Source organism: Gavia stellata, chromosome 8, assembly GCF_030936135.1.
Source record: "Gavia stellata isolate bGavSte3 chromosome 8, bGavSte3.hap2, whole genome shotgun sequence".
Classification (NCBI taxonomy): domain Eukaryota; kingdom Metazoa; phylum Chordata; class Aves; order Gaviiformes; family Gaviidae; genus Gavia; species Gavia stellata.
The window spans coordinates 39,203,770-39,222,312 of NC_082601.1; the positions used below are offsets into that span (position 1 = coordinate 39,203,770).

The window sequence follows — 18,543 nt, forward strand, 5'->3', positions numbered from 1 at the left end:
CTGCCTCAACCTTCCCTGCCCTCCTCTCCTTAGAGTTTTATCTATGTATCCAAACTGGGTTCATTACAACCTTGAATATTTGCTAAGTGGTTGCTTCTTGCAAATTTTCTTTATCAAGGCATTATTTTTTCCTGATGGACGATTCACCCATTCTGCATTCCTCATCCCTTCTATCAAGGGGGAGTTTAGCTGACTTTGAAGCTGCACTTTTAGAAATCTAACGGATTCTGCTAATCCTGGAACAATAATCTTCCTATTTAAAACATACAAGATAAACAACCAGAGACTGGGAAGCAAATTTGTGTATGTTTTAATAGCTTCTCACTGCTGTGCAGCACTCCCCTGGCAGAGCTCTACAACCACAACTTCCAGAGTGCCTGGTGTTCACAAAATGGTGCTTGCCAGGGGTGGGAAGAATTAATCTAATGTTATTCACATTAAGACATGCTTTGCTTTATATTTTTCTTTTTCAAGAACAAGGCTCCCTTCCCCCTTTCTCCACCTAATCTGAGGGTGTTTAAACACTGACAAATGTCACAATAGGAGTTTTTAATCACGTGTAAACACAAATTTTAATTGACGATTACCAATTCTGCATTTAATCTAGATATAGGCAAAATGCATTGCATTGTACCGTCAGCTAGCTGCAGTTGAACTCCGGTGGCAGGTAGTACTAGCCACAACTTTTCAATATGCAAAATGACCACAATGTTGTAGTCTATGTCTAGGTCCATTCAGCAGTTAAACATCAAACACAGTTTTCACTTTGGACAAGGCTAATGCTGACAAACACGTATCTATACTCAGAATTGCTTCTTCCTTACCCACAGTGGTTCCTCTATTAAAGCCTGCCTCAAGCAAGTATTTAAAGACATTCCTAGATCACTACAATCAAGTTATCTGTGTGCTCAAAGTTTTTTCACTGGCTTTGCCAAACGAGAAGAACATCTGCAGAACAGACTTACAGTCTCTAATTGACAGTGTACACCCTTTCCTCCTCTAGTATACCACTAACCATGACATGCTGTTGAGAGCAACTGTGCTGCTAAGATATAGCAAAACGTTTAACATATGGTGACATCATTTACTGAAGGTTTGCACATATTTTGGTTAACAGAGAATGTTTACTGAAAACAAAACACCAACAGGACACAAACAAATATATTATGTGCGTTCCTTAAATTGTAGAACTGTGGCCTGCTCATGCCTCATTTTTTTTTTTAATTTTAAAAGGATAGGATTCCTCATTTCACTCAGCAAAATAAATGAGGACAAAGAAAAAAATATTAAGTATAGCTTTGAAAAGGAATATAACCTAGAATTCTAGACATTAATATGTATTGATTATAAATTTATGACATCTTTATTATCATTAAGCACACACAATGGATTTCTTTAAAACTATTTTTAAATCTGAATGGCATAATTTAGGAGAGCAACCACATTTCTGTTATGTTTTCACCATAAATTACTAAAAACTCTCAGTTTTAACTCCCTGTTAATACAGCTGACTGGGAAGAAATACTGCAATCTCTGTGACTACAGTATCAATACAGAGGCTTTACATGGGCTTCTCTCCCTGTAAAACTGAATAGCCCATCTGACATCTCTTGCATTGCTGACATTTTTAGGCTGAGATTTTTCTCTTCTGCCACAGCATAAAAAAGGAACGCTCTTGTTAAGAACTTGCACAGTGACTTTGTTTTGAGGCTTGTGCTTTAACTAAACAGATTAACGTTCCTTGTAAAATATGCCAAGTCAGGCCCCGTATAATGTAGATGGATTTATCTGTGACAGAAAGCCAGCTAAATCCACTAGATTGGACTCACAGGTGAAGCCAGTTCATCAAGTAAAAGAACAATCCTCTTTATAAGCTTGTCATATTTCCCATTTTCTTTGGAAAGAGTAATATTTTCCTGCAAATAAAGCAAACTAGACCTGTAATGACCATGGGCGCTGATGGACTGCTCTGAAGCTAAAACCATCAACATTAGCTCAAAGAGTTTCTCTCTGCATAAAGCATTCCTGTTAGAAGCAATAAACTCAGTCTGCTTCTCTATAACCAGCTGCAGTCAACTGGCTCTACAATTATGTCTGTGTACATGAAATTATTAATAAGAAAACATGCTTTTCTCAAATAGAAACATAAAGCCCATTTTCCTGTATGACACTGTATGCTGAGAGACTACTTTGTCCGGTGGCACTGCTTTCTATTCATTAACTGTCAAATCCAAAAGTATCACAGAGCAGCACAGTCTGAGGCAGAATGCAATGCATCGCTTGAGGAGCTGGAGAAATACAAGGTAGTGCCCATATTAAATCAGCAGGTAGCCAAAACATTCAATGGGAGCTGGGTCATACAGAATATAAATCCTAACATAAAATTGGCCATTGAAACTGAGCAGGAACAGTCCTTCACTCTGCAATAGGTGTTCAGGGCAGATTTTTATAACGTTTTCTTCATTACTACATTTTGGTTTCTATTATATCTTCTAGCAGGCATGGACAGGCCAATTACCTTCACCCTACATCCTGTACAACTTCTCAAGCAGAAGGCTGAACTCGAGCCTAAAAGGCTCAGAAATTATTTCAGCCTGCCCTCAGCTTTGCTCCACCAGTGACTGTACAGGTGAGTGAATACTGCAGTCAGTACTAATGGGAATTCATTAAGATTTCAGGTGGCAGCTTGATTCAGTCTAACACGTGCCTTTTTTTCTTTACAGTTAACAAACAATTATGTAGATATGTGTATGCTCCAGAGTTTGGAAAATAATCAGATCTCTGAGGACACGTATTTGTGATGAATTAGACATTCACTACTTTGTTCTCCAAAATTTTTGGTACCCAATATTTGGTACAGAACACAGAGGGAAATTCACTTCAGTTGGGTGATGAATCAAACCATAAAGAATAGACAACAGAAAGGAATGTTCAGAAATATTTTAAATAACCAACAGGAGGAAAGCTGTTTGAATACTGTGCTCTTCCTTCTGCTATTTTTTTTAAAACACTTTCCAAATTCCGCTGGTGGAAAGCGCTTGTAATTCACTAAAGTTCCAGTTAAGTGTTTGCTGAAATTGAGCTATTCAACATACGAAATATCCAAACCCTTACATGACTAAGGAAAATCTTGTCTGTAGGACTGCACAGGTGTTTGCCCACCTTTAAGGAGCTGCAAGGGGAAGGTTTCTCTACCCCATGCCCTTCATTTTTACTTCCCTTCACGAATCATCATCTTTCTTTTGAAAATGCATTGATGTCTCTTTTTATACCTGCCCCTTTTGATTGGTTTTTGGAATGCCAGTCTTTCCTGAGAGTAACCATTCGGAAGATTTAAGGAGCACAGAGCAGATTTTTTTGTCTAAGTGGTTGTGAGCACTGGACTCTTTCCTATTACAGCTTTGAATCGTATGCGGCAGCAAGCATTTGCTTTCACAAGCTCCAGGAGTATTTCACAGTAAGGAACCTTCAAGGACTGTATTTGGGGACCACGTCTGAGATTCTGTCCCGGATTCCCTCCCTCCGAAGTCTTTATGACCGTATGCTTCTCCTTGGTGAGGATGGATTCGGTACATTAAAGAGAGCCCTAACTTCCATCAGACCACTTCTGGTCCAGCTCTGCATCTACGCTCCCATGAGCCATCTCACCAAGGTGAACAAGCCTCTTCACACGAGTGAGCAGTCAGACTGAGGTTGGGCACTGGGCACTGGCAGACAGGAAAAAACCCCATCAAAACAAAATGAGACACGATAAACTGATGAGAACAGAACTGTCACGCTACGTTCCCGATCTTCAAGTTTCTTGCTGTATCCAATCATTTGTTTTGTGATAAATGTAGAGCTTACATGGGGTTTAGATGAGGTTTTTTAACAAGTGGTGGCATTAAAGCATCTTTTGGACTTGTGTTTGAGATCAGAGTGCATGGCAGATTTGTAGAAGAATGTGTTTGGAAATACACACCCATCTACTGTGCATGTATTACATACATATATATGATTAAAAATTTTTTCTTCAGAGTCTACATCAAAATAGTAACACTTCATTCTGCAGTGGTGTAAATGTATATATAAATATAGCATTTGAGACATTTATTAAAATACTAGGAATGGCCATGCTGCTGTTAATGTCAACATACATTTTAGCCACTCCTCATTTGAGTTCTAAATATTCAGAATTTATCTTTGTGGAGCATAGCAGGGAATAAATGTGACCAGTGCTCAAAATATCAAGGAAAATCCAAAGCAGATAAAGAGCAGGGTATAAGGAATTTATTTCTGAGTATGCCTGATGCTGCTTTTGGATTTATCACTATTATTTTACAAGGATAGCGTTCTGTCTAAACGACCTACACAAATTACATCAATCATTAGAAAATCCCATTCGATTATGAGGAAAAACTCACATAAAATTGAGATCCTCTTTCTGACACAAGGCTTATACAGGATCATCTCCTATGCAATAATATGCCCCCAAATTCTTCTATGTCTGTTACTTATCAGTCATCTCCCAGTAGTTCTTATATTACCAAGCCGAGCAGAGAAAAACTCTGGTGTATCTTGCAACTCCTCTTAATTCTAGTCATCATCCCACTGCCAGCATTTCCCCAGAGGCCATTCAGAGAAAAAAAGTTCAACTTAGAAGCTCCGAACCCACTCACCTTCACTCCTCTGTATCCACAGCCACCCAAAGGAATCTATTTCACTTCACTGGCTGTAAAGGGAGCCAAGGGAAACCAGTCTTTGTGAATATTATCGTCATCTTCTATTCACAGCTCTACCGATGATATTTTTTTTTTGTGTCTATGTACACAGCAACCTCCTATCATCTTGATAGTCACAGATGTGACTTGATTAGAAAAACAGCTTGTGTCCATGGTGAGGATACTGCTCAGAGTAACCTAGACTCTACAACAGCTGTTTTATTATGATTATTTTGCAGTACAGTATGGCCCACATAAAGGCAAATGATAATCTAGTGAAACAGCTCTTCCTTCTCCCGTATTTCAGTATGATAGAACATTCCAGAATTTGTTGCAGATACTGCCTTATCTATGCATCTTCCAAATGTTAAAACCACTCCTCTTCCTAAAATCCCAGAACAGAGCAGGCCAAGCATCCGGGGAAACGGTGATGCAGCTTAAAAATCTCTTTCTCCTCTTTCAGTCACAAACCCCTTCCCTTCCCCCCGCCACCAATCCCCCAGACCTAAGTATCAGCCTCTCTAACAGACAGTGGATCCTGCCGACTTTTTGTGCCTCTTGGGTCTCACAGCTTCTGAAGCTCATTAGGGCTTAAGAAAAAAAGGAGAGAGAAGGCTCCGACATCTTTTTTCCTGCCTCTATCATAAGGGAGAGAGGGGAGAAGGATTGCATCTCATCCCGCTTCAAAAATATATGTATCTGAAGTATTTAAGTGAGAAAAGCACATAAAGATTGATGAAACCAGCTATAGAGAATACACACATACTGCTACAGCTATAGGTTTTGGCTTGCTTTCTTACTTCAATTTTCCTGGAAAGGGAAAAAACTCCCTTATTTTAAAAATCTGTTGATTAAAAGATGACTCAAACACCCCAAAGTTTGGAATTTGGAGCCTGATCCACTGGTTGATCCAGGGAATCAAAGAAGAGAGAGTTCACAGAAAGCCGAGGTGGTGAGACAGCACTGAGCTGAGCCTGCATCCAAGTCATTTACATGCAGAGGATATCACTGCCACGAGGGAGGGAAAAACATATCTACAGGAGATGGGACTATTTTAAAGCTAGAATATTATCTCTTCAATCTGTTCTTTGTCTATTATCCTTACTGTGATTGAGACTACGCATATTAACAACTAGCGGCCCATTTTTAATGCAGGAATACTTTTTACTTCCCCCCCCCCCGCCCCCCCCGCCCTCCCATCAGACCATGAGAGGCAGAGAAAGAGGTAACTTATTTCTGAAATTTACACATTATCTTTAAGGAAGATTATTCAATCAAACAAAAATGCTCACTGACACAGAGCCCACTGAAATGAACTGAAAATTTCCCGATGGCCTATACTAGCCTACTGGGAACTTACAGTTTGGCCACTGCCGTGCTGGTGAATTGCCCGACTAAAATTAGTCCTCTTCCCTCCAGTCTACCAGGTCTTCCCTATTTCTTTGCTTCTAACCACACAACGTACAGGATCTGTATGTCATGGTCTATGCTCCCAGCATTATATTCAGATTATTTTGCAGATTAACATGCTATATTGCCAAAAGTAGGGATCCCAATGTCTTATCTCCTCTTCAGTATGACCTGTAAGACTATACTCGGCAACACTGAAATCAAAAGCCTAGGGGTTCTAACTTGGCTGAACCTTAACACCTTAACAGCATTAACTGGAGCAAAACAAATGGTGACAAATAATTAAAAACACATCCTTTGTCCTTTTGTTTGCTTCTACTTTTCCATTGTCACCTCTTCTTTTCACTCATGTTATGTTGCTTTACAGCTTCTGTGCCTTCTAAGAAATATCTGTGCTACTCTAATTTCAGTGGTGTATCTAACCATCATTAGGTTTTCTACAAGTAGACAGCTATGAGTTAAAATGGAACAGCGAGTAAAATAAGAACATGTAATAAAAATCCAAGTGAGCATTTTAAGAGGCAAGTAACACCTTGGTGTATTGCTTTGACGGCCTGTGTTTCTAAGGGACAGACTATTTCACAGGCAGGGTGTTGGGAGTCTAAGACAAATAATTTGAGGAAAGAGTTCGCACTTCTTACTTTAAAGGTTGACTGCATTTCAGACAGTTTTCCTGCAGGTACTACAAGGAAAACGTCATATAATTTACGAACCAGGGATTACATCATGACTGGACCATATTAAACCAAAGTTTGGCCTTTGTCCTGATGACAAGGTTAAATTTGTTCTCAAATTTCTGCGTAAATGCTACAACTCTTCAGAATGAGGGATTACCAGCTCTGTCAAGAGGTGTACCTGAGCAGGCAAATACAGAGTAACCTCCTCACAATGCCAATGAAAAGCTCAGTCAGAACTAGCCAGCACCTGTTCTTCACATTATCCCACAATCTTTCCTTGCCTGTTTGATCATTTGCTCAATCTCAGATAACTACAGAAATTACCTGCTTTATCTTCTTTTGGTTAAACAGCCAACACATCTGCAAAAGAGCCTGTTCACCAAGGTGTGAAGATGGTGTCATTAACAATTTACGTCAGATTGAAAAAAAGCATGAAGTTTTTTTTACAAAAGTACTGTCATCCCTAAAGAAAACTTCACTTTCAAAGGTTACATACAAATAAAACCAATATCCAATCTCTAGACACCACGCTTTCTGAAACTTCATGCTACCAAAGACACAGGTCTACCAAAGCATCTTCCAGGAAAGGAAGGCAGAGATGGTACAAAGAGGGAGCAGAAAAAAAAAAGTAAAAAAAGGAAAGAATAAAAGGACTGCAGAAGAATATAAGAAGATAAGAAGAATATAAGATGCTTAGTACCTCACTAGCATCTAAGGCTTAGAAAACCTTTCAGAGATGGACAAACTAGGCCTTCAAATTTATGCCATTAGTGAAGAAACTTAGTCATGGGAAACAATTTGCCTTCAGTTGTATGACATCAAATAAAAATGCTGAAACAGTAATACGTAAAAACGCTATTATACTTATTCAAAATAAATGTCTCATTCAAGTGAACACAGGCACAATGCAAGAGAGTTCAGTCGAACAGGTAAGATCTGAATTCATTTCTTCTCTTCCCTAGCAAAGGCCAGTCTGAAAACTCAGAAGTTTAATTGACCTAACTGCTAATGAACAAGGACACATCAGCATAACAGAAACCTTGTGTAAAGTCACTCGGAGCTCTCACTGTGCCTCACCAAAGCTGACAGGAACGAAAGCCCAGTATTCGGCAGCTAGGTTTTCTTGTCTGCGTCCAACTCAGTACCTGCGATCAAAATTCAAAGGAGGAACTCTGGGTCCTAATCTTAGAGCATAAACCAAGAGCAGATCACAGCTGGAAACTATCATCACAGACATGACAGTGTTATGTCACACACTGTAAACTATGACAGGAGAAATCAGCAGAATCCTCCAGCCTGAGTACTTGCACACCACAGCCTGCCGGCTTGGCACAAATTCAGCACGTTTGCAAGAAAAAGTTCCAGTCTTGATTTTATGAGTCTAGTGCTGGAGAATTGAACACTACCAGGAAAAATCATCCCAGGGATTAATAATCCTCATTCGAAATGCACTGTAGAAATGCATTGCCATTTTGCTACTTTGAATGTAGCTTTCTTCAGATTTCATCCATTTCATTATCTCACCGGCAGACACCCTACCCTCCTTTTCAGTCTGCTAGACTAGCACCATCTTTAAGCAAACTTTTGTTCCTTACCTGTGTACTTTTAGATGGTAATCAGGCTCTACGCTTTAACCTTCAGCCAAAATAAGATTTAGCTGTTTAAGCTCCCAAACTTCTTCACTACAAGGCACAATGTACAAAGGTTTAATTATTCCTGGTGGCTCTCCTCTAAAACCTCTTTAACATACAGTCCTGAAAACACAGTCTTTCTGAAAGTACAGGGTCTACATTCTTGTTCTACTCTATCTGCTACAACGAGGTAGAAAAGAGGCAAAATACCTCTACGTTACAGAAAAGAGATGCAAAGTAAGCTGAACTAACAGAGAGAGGGCACTGCATGGGAAACGAGTTTAGTATTAGGCACCCTTTCCCACTACAATTTGAATGTAGTTATTTGAAACTCTTCGTACAAAAAGCCCAAAGGTACAGATAATTTATATGACATTTTCCCACCCTGTTACTTCACTTCACAGCATGACAGGAAAAAAAATTATAGTAAGATAAAGTAATTTGGTCTGATAGCTCCATTTACAAATGCTCTATCCCTGCACAGTTGCTGTTATTTGTGGCAATGCTTCCACCTTTGGTAAGAGCTGCAGTACAACTTTCCACACATAGCACCAAAGGACAGAAGCTTGTTAATTCCTTCAAACCTGTAGCTTGTTTTATTAGTTTACCACTGTGTTTTCAGGCTACACGCTGGTAAAACTGGAAAATGTCTTATTAAATCCAAAACTGGTATTTCCATTTCTGCAAAAACAAATGAAAGAGATCGACTGTGAACTGCATGATCATCATTAACAAGTTATCCACTATTTTTGATTTAATGCTGGAAAAGCTGTTGCAAATTAACTGAGAAGTAGAACATACAGTTTTGTATGTAAAACAGAAAAAGGTAATGTCATTTGCAGAATTCAAATACAAATCCTCATCTGCATCAAGTGTTCTACGCTTGATCATTCCAGCAAATATTTAACTGGTTTTAAATAGGCAATGGAAAAGTACGCATAAGGGGAAACTCTTGCAAGATTACTTTATAGATACCAGAAAGGAGTAAATCTATCCCAAACCCAAACGCCGTCCCCACCTACAGTAGATTACACGGCTTGAGATACTAACTTTGATCTGAAGAGATCTAATTAAGCAGACTTGACTGTATACATGCTTACCACGCAAGCGCACCACTACCAATGTACTGTTCTAAAGAACCCTAGCCAAGAGCTTCCCATTTTACGCAAGAATTGCAGCTCCTTTATCACCTGACAGGTCACGGGGAGTATGCCAGAATGCAGAGAATTAAGTCTTGGCTGGACTCTAAACTGAAATACATTTGTCACGTAAATTGTCTAAATATGAAAGAGTGACAAATCCTGCATTAGGCAGGTAGATTGGAAGTAAGACACAAGCTTTAGTTCTGATTTATTATATGTTAAATATTAATGAATTATTAAGAAACCATTCACTGAGGTTTAAACAACTCCACATCTTACATATTTCTAAAGCTCTACAAATGTATTTTTAATAATAGATAATTAATTTATAACAACATTAAATCTAAATTAAATCCTCATTTCAAGCCACAAAAGAAACCCGTTGGAGAGTGGTGAGATATATACTGTTGCTCTACAATAAGGTCACTTCTTCATGGCACAATTTTATTTCTGCATCATATATTATTTGTGTAGCCAAACCAGTATAGACACACAACACAAGGCTTATGTAGCCTGATGAGAAATAAAAGCAGTGACGTCTGCAATAGGGCTGTGTGTTGTTTTCCATTCTAACAAACCATTTTCAATTTGGAATTTCCTAATGCTTTTTGTCTTTCAGCAGCAACCAATCACATCTGGTCTAATAAATTCTTTTTTTTTTCCTCATAGTTTCAGTAAAAATAATTTAGTCATTTTTCTGAGCAAAGAATTTTCTTATTTTAAATGTATTTGAAAATTTATTTTGAAACTTGTGGTGGCAAAGCAAAAAAAAAAAGAAAAAAAAAAGAAAAAAAAAAAGAAAAGCTTTTATTGAGACATCTCTGCAAAGAAATTTGGTTATGACCTAAGAAAACTCCAGTGCTTGGTAAATATTGTGTTTAATGCATTCTGTATATTCTCCATGACACTCTTCATAGAACTGAGAAGTTTACTGTTAAGGTGGGGCTGAACATATGCATAGGGCTCACCAAGTTGGACCTTGTACTCAAGCCACAGAGGGGTAGGACTTAATGAACACTTGGCATGAAGTTCAGGGATAACAGAGATGCTACAAAATTCATGATGTTACTTGTGTTCTAAGCAGACCAAATACAAGTCCCTGCATATTTCTGCAAGAAACCTGCTTGCTTCCTTTGTAAGACTGAGTGCTGCACTGATGGTTCTTCAGAGCTTAGCAGCTGAAGAAGGCACAAGGGCTGGGACATACTGAATGAGACAATAAGGACTGCCATACCTATATCCCCAAGGAGACATGCTAAGGCAACTTCTATAACCTCGCTGCAGCATTTCTCTGGCAAGCACCACCGGGCAATCGTGAGTATTACCCAAACCCACCAAACAAGCACAGCTGCTGAGAAACTTGGTCTATGAGTATCAACAATCTCAATATATGGCAAGAGTATTTCACTTATATTCCAGTCTTTGTGTAACGAACTACTAGAAACGTCAGATTTCTGGCTTTATTCTATCCTGTACACTCTCAACAGGATCCTCAAACTACTGGAGCCACAGAACAGATTTTAAAAAGCACTTGTGTAACCATTGCTTCTAGTTCCTTCACTCTTCCCTTTTTAACAGTTTATTTCTCTCTAGAGTAGCAGATCCTACCAAATCCTTCCATATGAGACCATACCAGCCAACCCTACTGAGTAAAGCAGATGAACTAGAACCTCCTGCAGACCCCAGACAAATCTTTCTGAACATGTTATAGAACAGAAGTTTTAATACAGTGAGAGCTTTTTCATCTGTGGTCAGATCTGTACAGCAGAAAAGAAGGAAAACCCACCCAGCCCCTTTCCTAAGTAGACCAGTCTTTACAAAGTGGGAGTAGTAATAACTGGGAGAGCTCAAGAAAAGAAATCACTGCAGTGACTTTCATTCATGTCACAGGGGTATTCAAAACGTATTCCTCCTAAAGCTTCAGGCAGTGAAATGTTGTTGTGACAATAAAAGTGCCCACAGCAAAGGTCTGTAGAGAACCAGTTCAGTAGCAGCAAGTTCTCACACAGAACAGGGATTTCTCCATCAGTCTGTCCTAAACAGATCAAGTGTAAGCTCTATCCAGCCCACAGAGGCAGGACAAGATACTGCCTGTTTTTCTAAACTTGAGTCTTAAAAAAAAAAAAAAAAATCTGTTTCTTCAACTGCTCTGTTCTGATACACCATCAGAAAGCTCCATATTAAAAGTCTCTCAAGAGTAGCACCTTTTACTAATTAAGTAATGTAGCTTATTCTGTGCTCACGGATCCTATTTTTCCTCTTACTTTATACAGAGATTCTCTTCCTCTTCCCCTCCAGAACGATTATAATTATTCTATAAAAATACAGAGCATATGGAACGCTTTCCTCCAAGCAATGGAACAGAGTGTCATAAAAGCAATGAACGTTAGCAGTTTATTAGAGGTGGTTTCCCTTCCCCATCATCTACTTAGAGCTGCTGTGAAATTCTATTGAAGTCATACTGTGCAGGAGGACAAAACAGCTATGAAAGGATTTGCCTGCATTACATAGGGTTTACTGTTAATTAGCTCTTGTACACACACAGAGTACATAAAAACAGCTTTTTTGTTCAGGAAGTGATGATTTGTTGAGAGGACGCCCTTTGTTGATATAAAGCTAGCATTAGGATTGTAATTTGAGTTAACATCTACAGATCATTTTATGTAACCACTCGACAACGGTGGTCCTGGCTAATTAGTTTCTGTTAGTTAAAAGGGAAATGTGAATGAATTTTTCTTAGGGCATAAACAGTGAGAGACATCAGCTTACTCAGACCAATCACATCAGGGTGCTATTTCTTTCCTATCATATCCACCACATGCTTCCGATGACATCTTCAGATTTGCAATCTCTCACGCACCGGAAAACAGAAACTTCACTCCTCCTTTGATGATCTCTTCTCTCTTAGTATTAAGCTGAATGAATCACAGGAAGGATGAACACATTTAAAATTCATACTTCAAGTAAAAACTTTGTCCACAGCCTAGCTTCAATAACTGAGTTAGCCAAACTTTTCTGGTGGACTTGGGAGCAGGGGAGCGTAGAAGAACCAGCCTTTCGTGACTGCCTAGAATAATTTTCTTAATGCATGGCAGAGTATTATTTTTATAGTTTTTTCAACCTTCCTTTTGGGCAATGGTTATCCAAATCTTTGGAGCAGGCACACTCCTCTTTTTGCTCTTTGTTCCAGAGCTAACAAGTATGCTATTCCACTCAAAGAAAACACCGACTACAATTGTCAGAAGGTATTGAAAGGCATGTCATTCTAGCAAGGGGTGGGAAAGGAGGACAGCTAACTCCTTTGGGCACCCTGGGAAGTTCCAGCCTCCATCTGCTTTCCATCTTTGCTTGGGTGATTTCTAGGAAAGGTTGATATAGAAGGGGGAACCCAAACTGAAGCCTGAAAGTAATAATCCAGTGCCTACTCCCCCCACCCCCAAAAGGCAGAGAACAACAGGGAGAGCTATGGGAGGCTGAGAAAAGCTGGGACACAAGGCTCTTGTCTCCTCTCTGTTCCCTGGGCTGAGATTCTCAGCACGGCGGGGAAGGAAGGACAGAGACAGAAAGGAAGATAAACAAGCAGTGATGTTAGTTACATGCCAGCTAAGGACTCCACTTTGCATGGGGAATTCTCTGCTGGCCCGTCCCATTCCTTCAGGCCTCTGTGTCACCCCAAGCAGCCCGAAGAGGTCAGCCAGAAAACCTGCTCAGCAAACTGACTCAGTGAATCACACGAATTACAATCAGACAACATTGTGATAGGGACGCTATGAATTAAACATGGTATAAATGCAGACAGAATGTGTCACAAATGTGAGGAAAGGTTTTCCTTGCCATATGATTTCAACTACAGTAAATCAAGAGCTATAATGACAATAACCAGAATTTGCAACTAACCACAAGCAGAAGAGGCACTCATTTCTCCCGTGAATTCTAATGCCTTTAGAGTTTTAACTTTTCCTGGCAGCTAAGAATACAGTGAAAACCTTTGCGAGAATAAATTGAAGACACTGAATAGAAACGTGCGTCCTCACAGGGAAAAATAAGGCACATGAGATCAAGCAAGTAACCTAACAGTCATTGAAAAAAATCTATCAAGTAGTCTAGTGGAAATGGGCTAAAATAACCCTTATATGTGGCACTGAGCTGGAAATGGGAAAAGAAAAGAGAGTTCTGTCTTTTGGACAGAACTCTGTTGAAGCTAAAGGTTTTAAAAAGCCCAAACACCTATACAGAAAGACACGCGATGCCAAAAATAAGGATTTTTTTTCCACAAAATATAAGGGACCAAACATAAGCAGAAAATCTGAAGTTTCACTGGTCATCTGGAAAACAAGCCATGTGATGCACATACAATTCATCTTTATTAAACATGACAGTAAGAATTCCTTTGCTATTCTACCAGACTGTTACAAAAGCCCTCAAGTCAATGGATCATGGCAAACCCAATTTGCAAACTGGAAAGAAAAGCAGCACCGGTATGAAAATGGAAGTAGGTGAAGATGAGAAATATCTCGCTGTTCGTGGTTAGAGCCCTGCTCTCACTTTCAGCTGCCTGAACAGCAGAGAACCCTGCCCTTCAACTCACTGCTAGTTCACATCAATGGAAGAAATTCACGTTAATGGATAAGGGTAAAACTGATTATGAATTATTTAAGGTCTGTAATTCTAGGGAGGGCACGCAATTGCTAAAGGGACATGAAGAGTTTCTATCTAAAGTGAAACACATCCATTTTCTATTTACACCCCTACCGTAATGAAAAGTATCACTTTGCCAGTGCAGTTTTGCCCATTTTTAGCCCAAACAAACCAAACCATTTTCACAAAAAAAAGAAAAATGCACTATTTCATTAACCTAATAAAGGTATGAAATTTCCTTCTTTGGCTTGAAAGTGAAAGAATACATACATCCTGACATTTAAACACAGTGCAGTAATTTTCCTAAAATAAATTCAGCAAAGTTGGAACAACAACAAAAAAATTCCATCAGGTCTAAAGGAAACATTTGAGGGTCTTCCCCCTCAGACTGAATGGACCAGGAAATTATTCACTTCAGCAGAGCAAAACAATTGCTTCAATTTCTACTCCCCTTGATAATTTGCTTTACTACCTTGATAGTAGATTTCAAGGAGACAAAACCTACAATTTATACAACTTCAAAACCAAAATAAGCATTGCCTGCTAACACATGGCTTAAGCCTGGCACCTTACTAGACAACACTTTCTTTAGTGTTGTGTCATCACGTTTGATGTTCCACTCCTTTAATTCCGCTTATAAATATAGGGCCCAATCTAACATCCACTGTGATTAACAAGAGTCTTTCCATAAAATTCAGCAGATATTTGGCAGTACCTCCAGAGACTTTACTACTACCTGAAAATTTTCAATGCAAAGATGAATTTTGGAGTTATACCACTTGAATTAAACAGCGAACAAGGTCGGACTGGCTTTTGGGCTACCTGAGGAAGCTAGACCGAGCAGCCTGTAATGCTGTAAGAGAGTTACACTACAGCCAACAAGTTGTCGTCTTAGTATAAAGCCCTTAATGTTCCACCAAAAGCTGATTAAAAATCCAACTGATGAAATACATTTTATTTTTAAATTGGTTACTAAAGCAAAGAACTTCAGCATAGCCTTCATTCTCTATAGTTTGGTATAAGCCCCTTAAACTTACGCAAGATGTAAGAATACATTTTCAATATTTGTGCTTTGAGTAAAGTTGACAAAACGGAGACTTTTAAAACTGATTGATTGCTGGTTTTGGGCAACTCACTTTGGATGAGTACATCTGAAATCGAGTCCCCCACAGAAGTATCTCAAACGGGATACCCCAGATCAGAAAGATTAAGAAAAAAAAATTAAAATATTGAAAAACTCAGCCTTCTTCCATTGCTTATTCATTGGTCCATGAATTAAGTCAGAACTGATACTGATTTAATTAAACAAGTATACCATCTAATAGCCTTTATAGAGTACTGTTTTCCACGTCTAAACATGTTCTCCTTCAACAGCTAGAAATAGGGATATTGACATTAGGTACACAGCTAGGAAGGAAAGGCAACCTTAAAATCTTTTTTTAAAGACAAGAAAAAAAAGTGAAATCCTTAATGAGGTGAAGTTGATTGAAATTATATATTTTTCATCCAGTCTTAGCTCATGACAGTAATCCCAAAGCCTGGAAGTCATACTAACCAGTTTGAATTTAAAAATAAACACACTCAATGGCAATGAAGAGCTTTCATGAAAAAAAGAATGCAGAGTATAACCGGAATATTTTGGGATTCTTCCTACATTAATTTATTTTGATCATCATTATTGAAAAATAAAATTGCTGCAAGGTTACAATGAATTCCAATTTAACCAGAGTTTTCACCATGTTTACTTCCAGTAAAATTTCATCGAGAAACACCTATTTCAGCGGAAATTTTCAGAATTGAACCCTTACCGATTTAACCTAAAAATAAAAAAAAAGGCATTTTCTAATCAGCCTAAACAATTAAGATATTTAATTGGCTTTCAAATGCAAAAGTATATTTGGATGTTCAGAGGCATGCCTTATTTAAAGACGAATTATATTTTCCTCATAATTTGTGTTTCTGAACAAACTGGATAGTATAACATTCCTATGGTAACCAGGGAAGGATCTTGCGTACAAAAATGGAAAAGTGGTGGATGTTACCTAGCATGTTGTGGTAAAGTGGACTGTCGTGTCCATGGATAGTAAATGCAGTCATGACTAGCGGGACCTCTACACCTGCAGGCAATTACAGAACAAAAGACGTCATTTGCCATTCACGAGGACATGCACACGCATGCGCCCTTGTCCACACGTGGAGGATGGAAGACACACAGGGAATGATCACTCAGCAAGTACCTATCCATCAGGCCGATGCAGTCCTCAATACGTGGCCCTATGCACCTGCAGCAAATCCAGATTGAAAATAGGGAGAGAAAGAGAAAAATCTGTTATTTACAGATCCAAGAAGCAGGAATCCCCTCTTTGTGCCACATTCTTAATTATAATTCTCAAGAGAGACCCAAATCGCCACAAAATTATAGCTTGTGACAAAACCAGGCTTGCTACGGGAACAATAATAGCAACATAAACAGCGCTCCAAGGTTGGACACATCTTGGCTCAAACAATGCTTAAGGCAGGTTTCACCTGCGTACGTGGGAGTCCTGACAATAGAGTTGCTTTTTCTGGATGTTGTCTGAATCATCAAACCAGTGATTACTGCACAAAAGCTGTTCATTTGCAAGATGAAACCTCCAGGAGCACAATACAAAACTTTTTTGCTTCCTGTAATTGATGCAATTGTTCATTCTGTTTTAAGTTCCCAGCTAGGGCAACTGCAGAAATATTTTGCAAGCTGACTATACTCTTATCAGGGAATCTCAAGGATGAGCTTCCAGTAACAAAAAACAGAGCAAAATGGTGTCTGCCGATTCAGGCATTTTATTCTGCTTTCCTTAGATGCTGCCAAAAGTCCTCCACCTACAAAATCAGCAGGCGCTCACCAAAGGCGATAGGAATGCAGGGAATCACTTTATGCAGCAGCACTAAAGCACAACCATGGTGAAAGAGTTTGTTTGCAAAACATGAATATGCGTGGATTTTCCTTGCCCTCCTGAAGAGCAGTAGGTGAAGTGGTGTCCTAGGTCCTCTACATTCAAACAGCAAGTTAATTACACATTTACACAACAGTCATGGTTCTCAGAGACAGATAGGTAAAGTTAAGCTGTTAGGGGTTAAGACAACCTGACACCCTTTTGTGTTGAATGCCCAGCTAGTCCCTCTGTAGCCATGGGGAGTATCTAGCTCTCAGCATTTTGAGGAAACCAAACCACTTATTTCAACTCTTTAACAAGATCTCAGAGCCATTTTATTAACAGGCTCTTTGGCTGTATATCTGCTACAGGAGCAGGTGATCTGACACATCAGTAGATTTAAACTCACTTCTGTTGAGGCATTTTAAATTTAAGGTATGATCCCCAACTCTTTTTAAAGTCTCCTGCTTTCAGTTTGGCTTTGATAGAGGAATACGCATGTCAAAAATCTGAAAGAGTTCAAATATGCTCCCATGAGATCTTCTTTCCACTTCACCATCACTTGCCACTCATCAGCTTTTGCTGCATTTAAATTAGCTATCACTCTACCATTACAAAATAAATTTAGTGAATTCAATTTCCCCTTACCTGCCCATCAGGGAAAGCAAAATAATAGTGAACCTTACCTCTTGTTTTGTTGAATTTTTATTTTCACATAAAAACCTGACATGCAAACACAAATTGTATGGATTTCCTCAATAATGGTTTCCTTCAGCAAATGTGCAGACATAAAAAGGATTCATTAAATACCCAGGTGGCCAGATAATGCATGAAGTAGAAAGGGTAGATTTAAACGGAGTTCAAAAACTTAAGAGAGAGAACTCTTGATGGGTATTTTTTGAAATGTCAGTTGTCCTGGGCTTCAGGACTTCAGAATTCAGGGCTGTCCGAATTCTAACTAGTCTCAAAGATATCAAACATTTCTTCCTTTCATGGTACTCTCTGCAATTTGCAGAAAACCAGTTCACTAATGAAGGAGGCTGAAAAAAAGTTGTTCAGGTCTTCCATTTCCTCGCACGTCAAGACAAGCTGAGCTCAGACTCTTGCTATAAATAAAAAGAAGGCCCTCTTCATATTAGAGGTCTGAGAGCCCATTACCAGTTCAGATAACTGGCAGACTAACATAAAGAGCCTATTGTCTTGGAGTAATTTCACATCGGTGCATTTACTCTCTCAGACTTTTGGAGAATAGGACTTGAATCCAAAAAGAGAGACCTGTTTGGACCTCACCCACTCCAGGTTGAAATACCATTGATTTTTATTTAAACCTGTAATCTTCTTCAGTGCATTTCCCAGCCCCAAACAGAAAACTCTGTGCAGGTGCAGTTTCCATTACTCCTAGTCATGCTGAACAGTCTCCTACTCTTTGACTG

General features: G+C 39.0%; 1 protein-coding gene across 1 annotated transcript in view; it reads right to left on the reverse strand.

Annotated features, from left to right (window-relative positions):
* ERBB4 (erb-b2 receptor tyrosine kinase 4) overlaps window positions 1-18,543 on the reverse strand; it is a 397,396-nt gene that overhangs the window by 131,210 nt on the left and 247,643 nt on the right. Inside the window, exons 16-17 of the mRNA XM_059820585.1 lie at window positions 16,436-16,480; window positions 16,241-16,315 (exon numbers count right to left, since the gene is read on the reverse strand). Coding sequence (XP_059676568.1) covers window positions 16,241-16,315; window positions 16,436-16,480 — 120 coding nt within the window. The remainder of the gene's footprint in view (window positions 1-16,240; window positions 16,316-16,435; window positions 16,481-18,543) is intronic.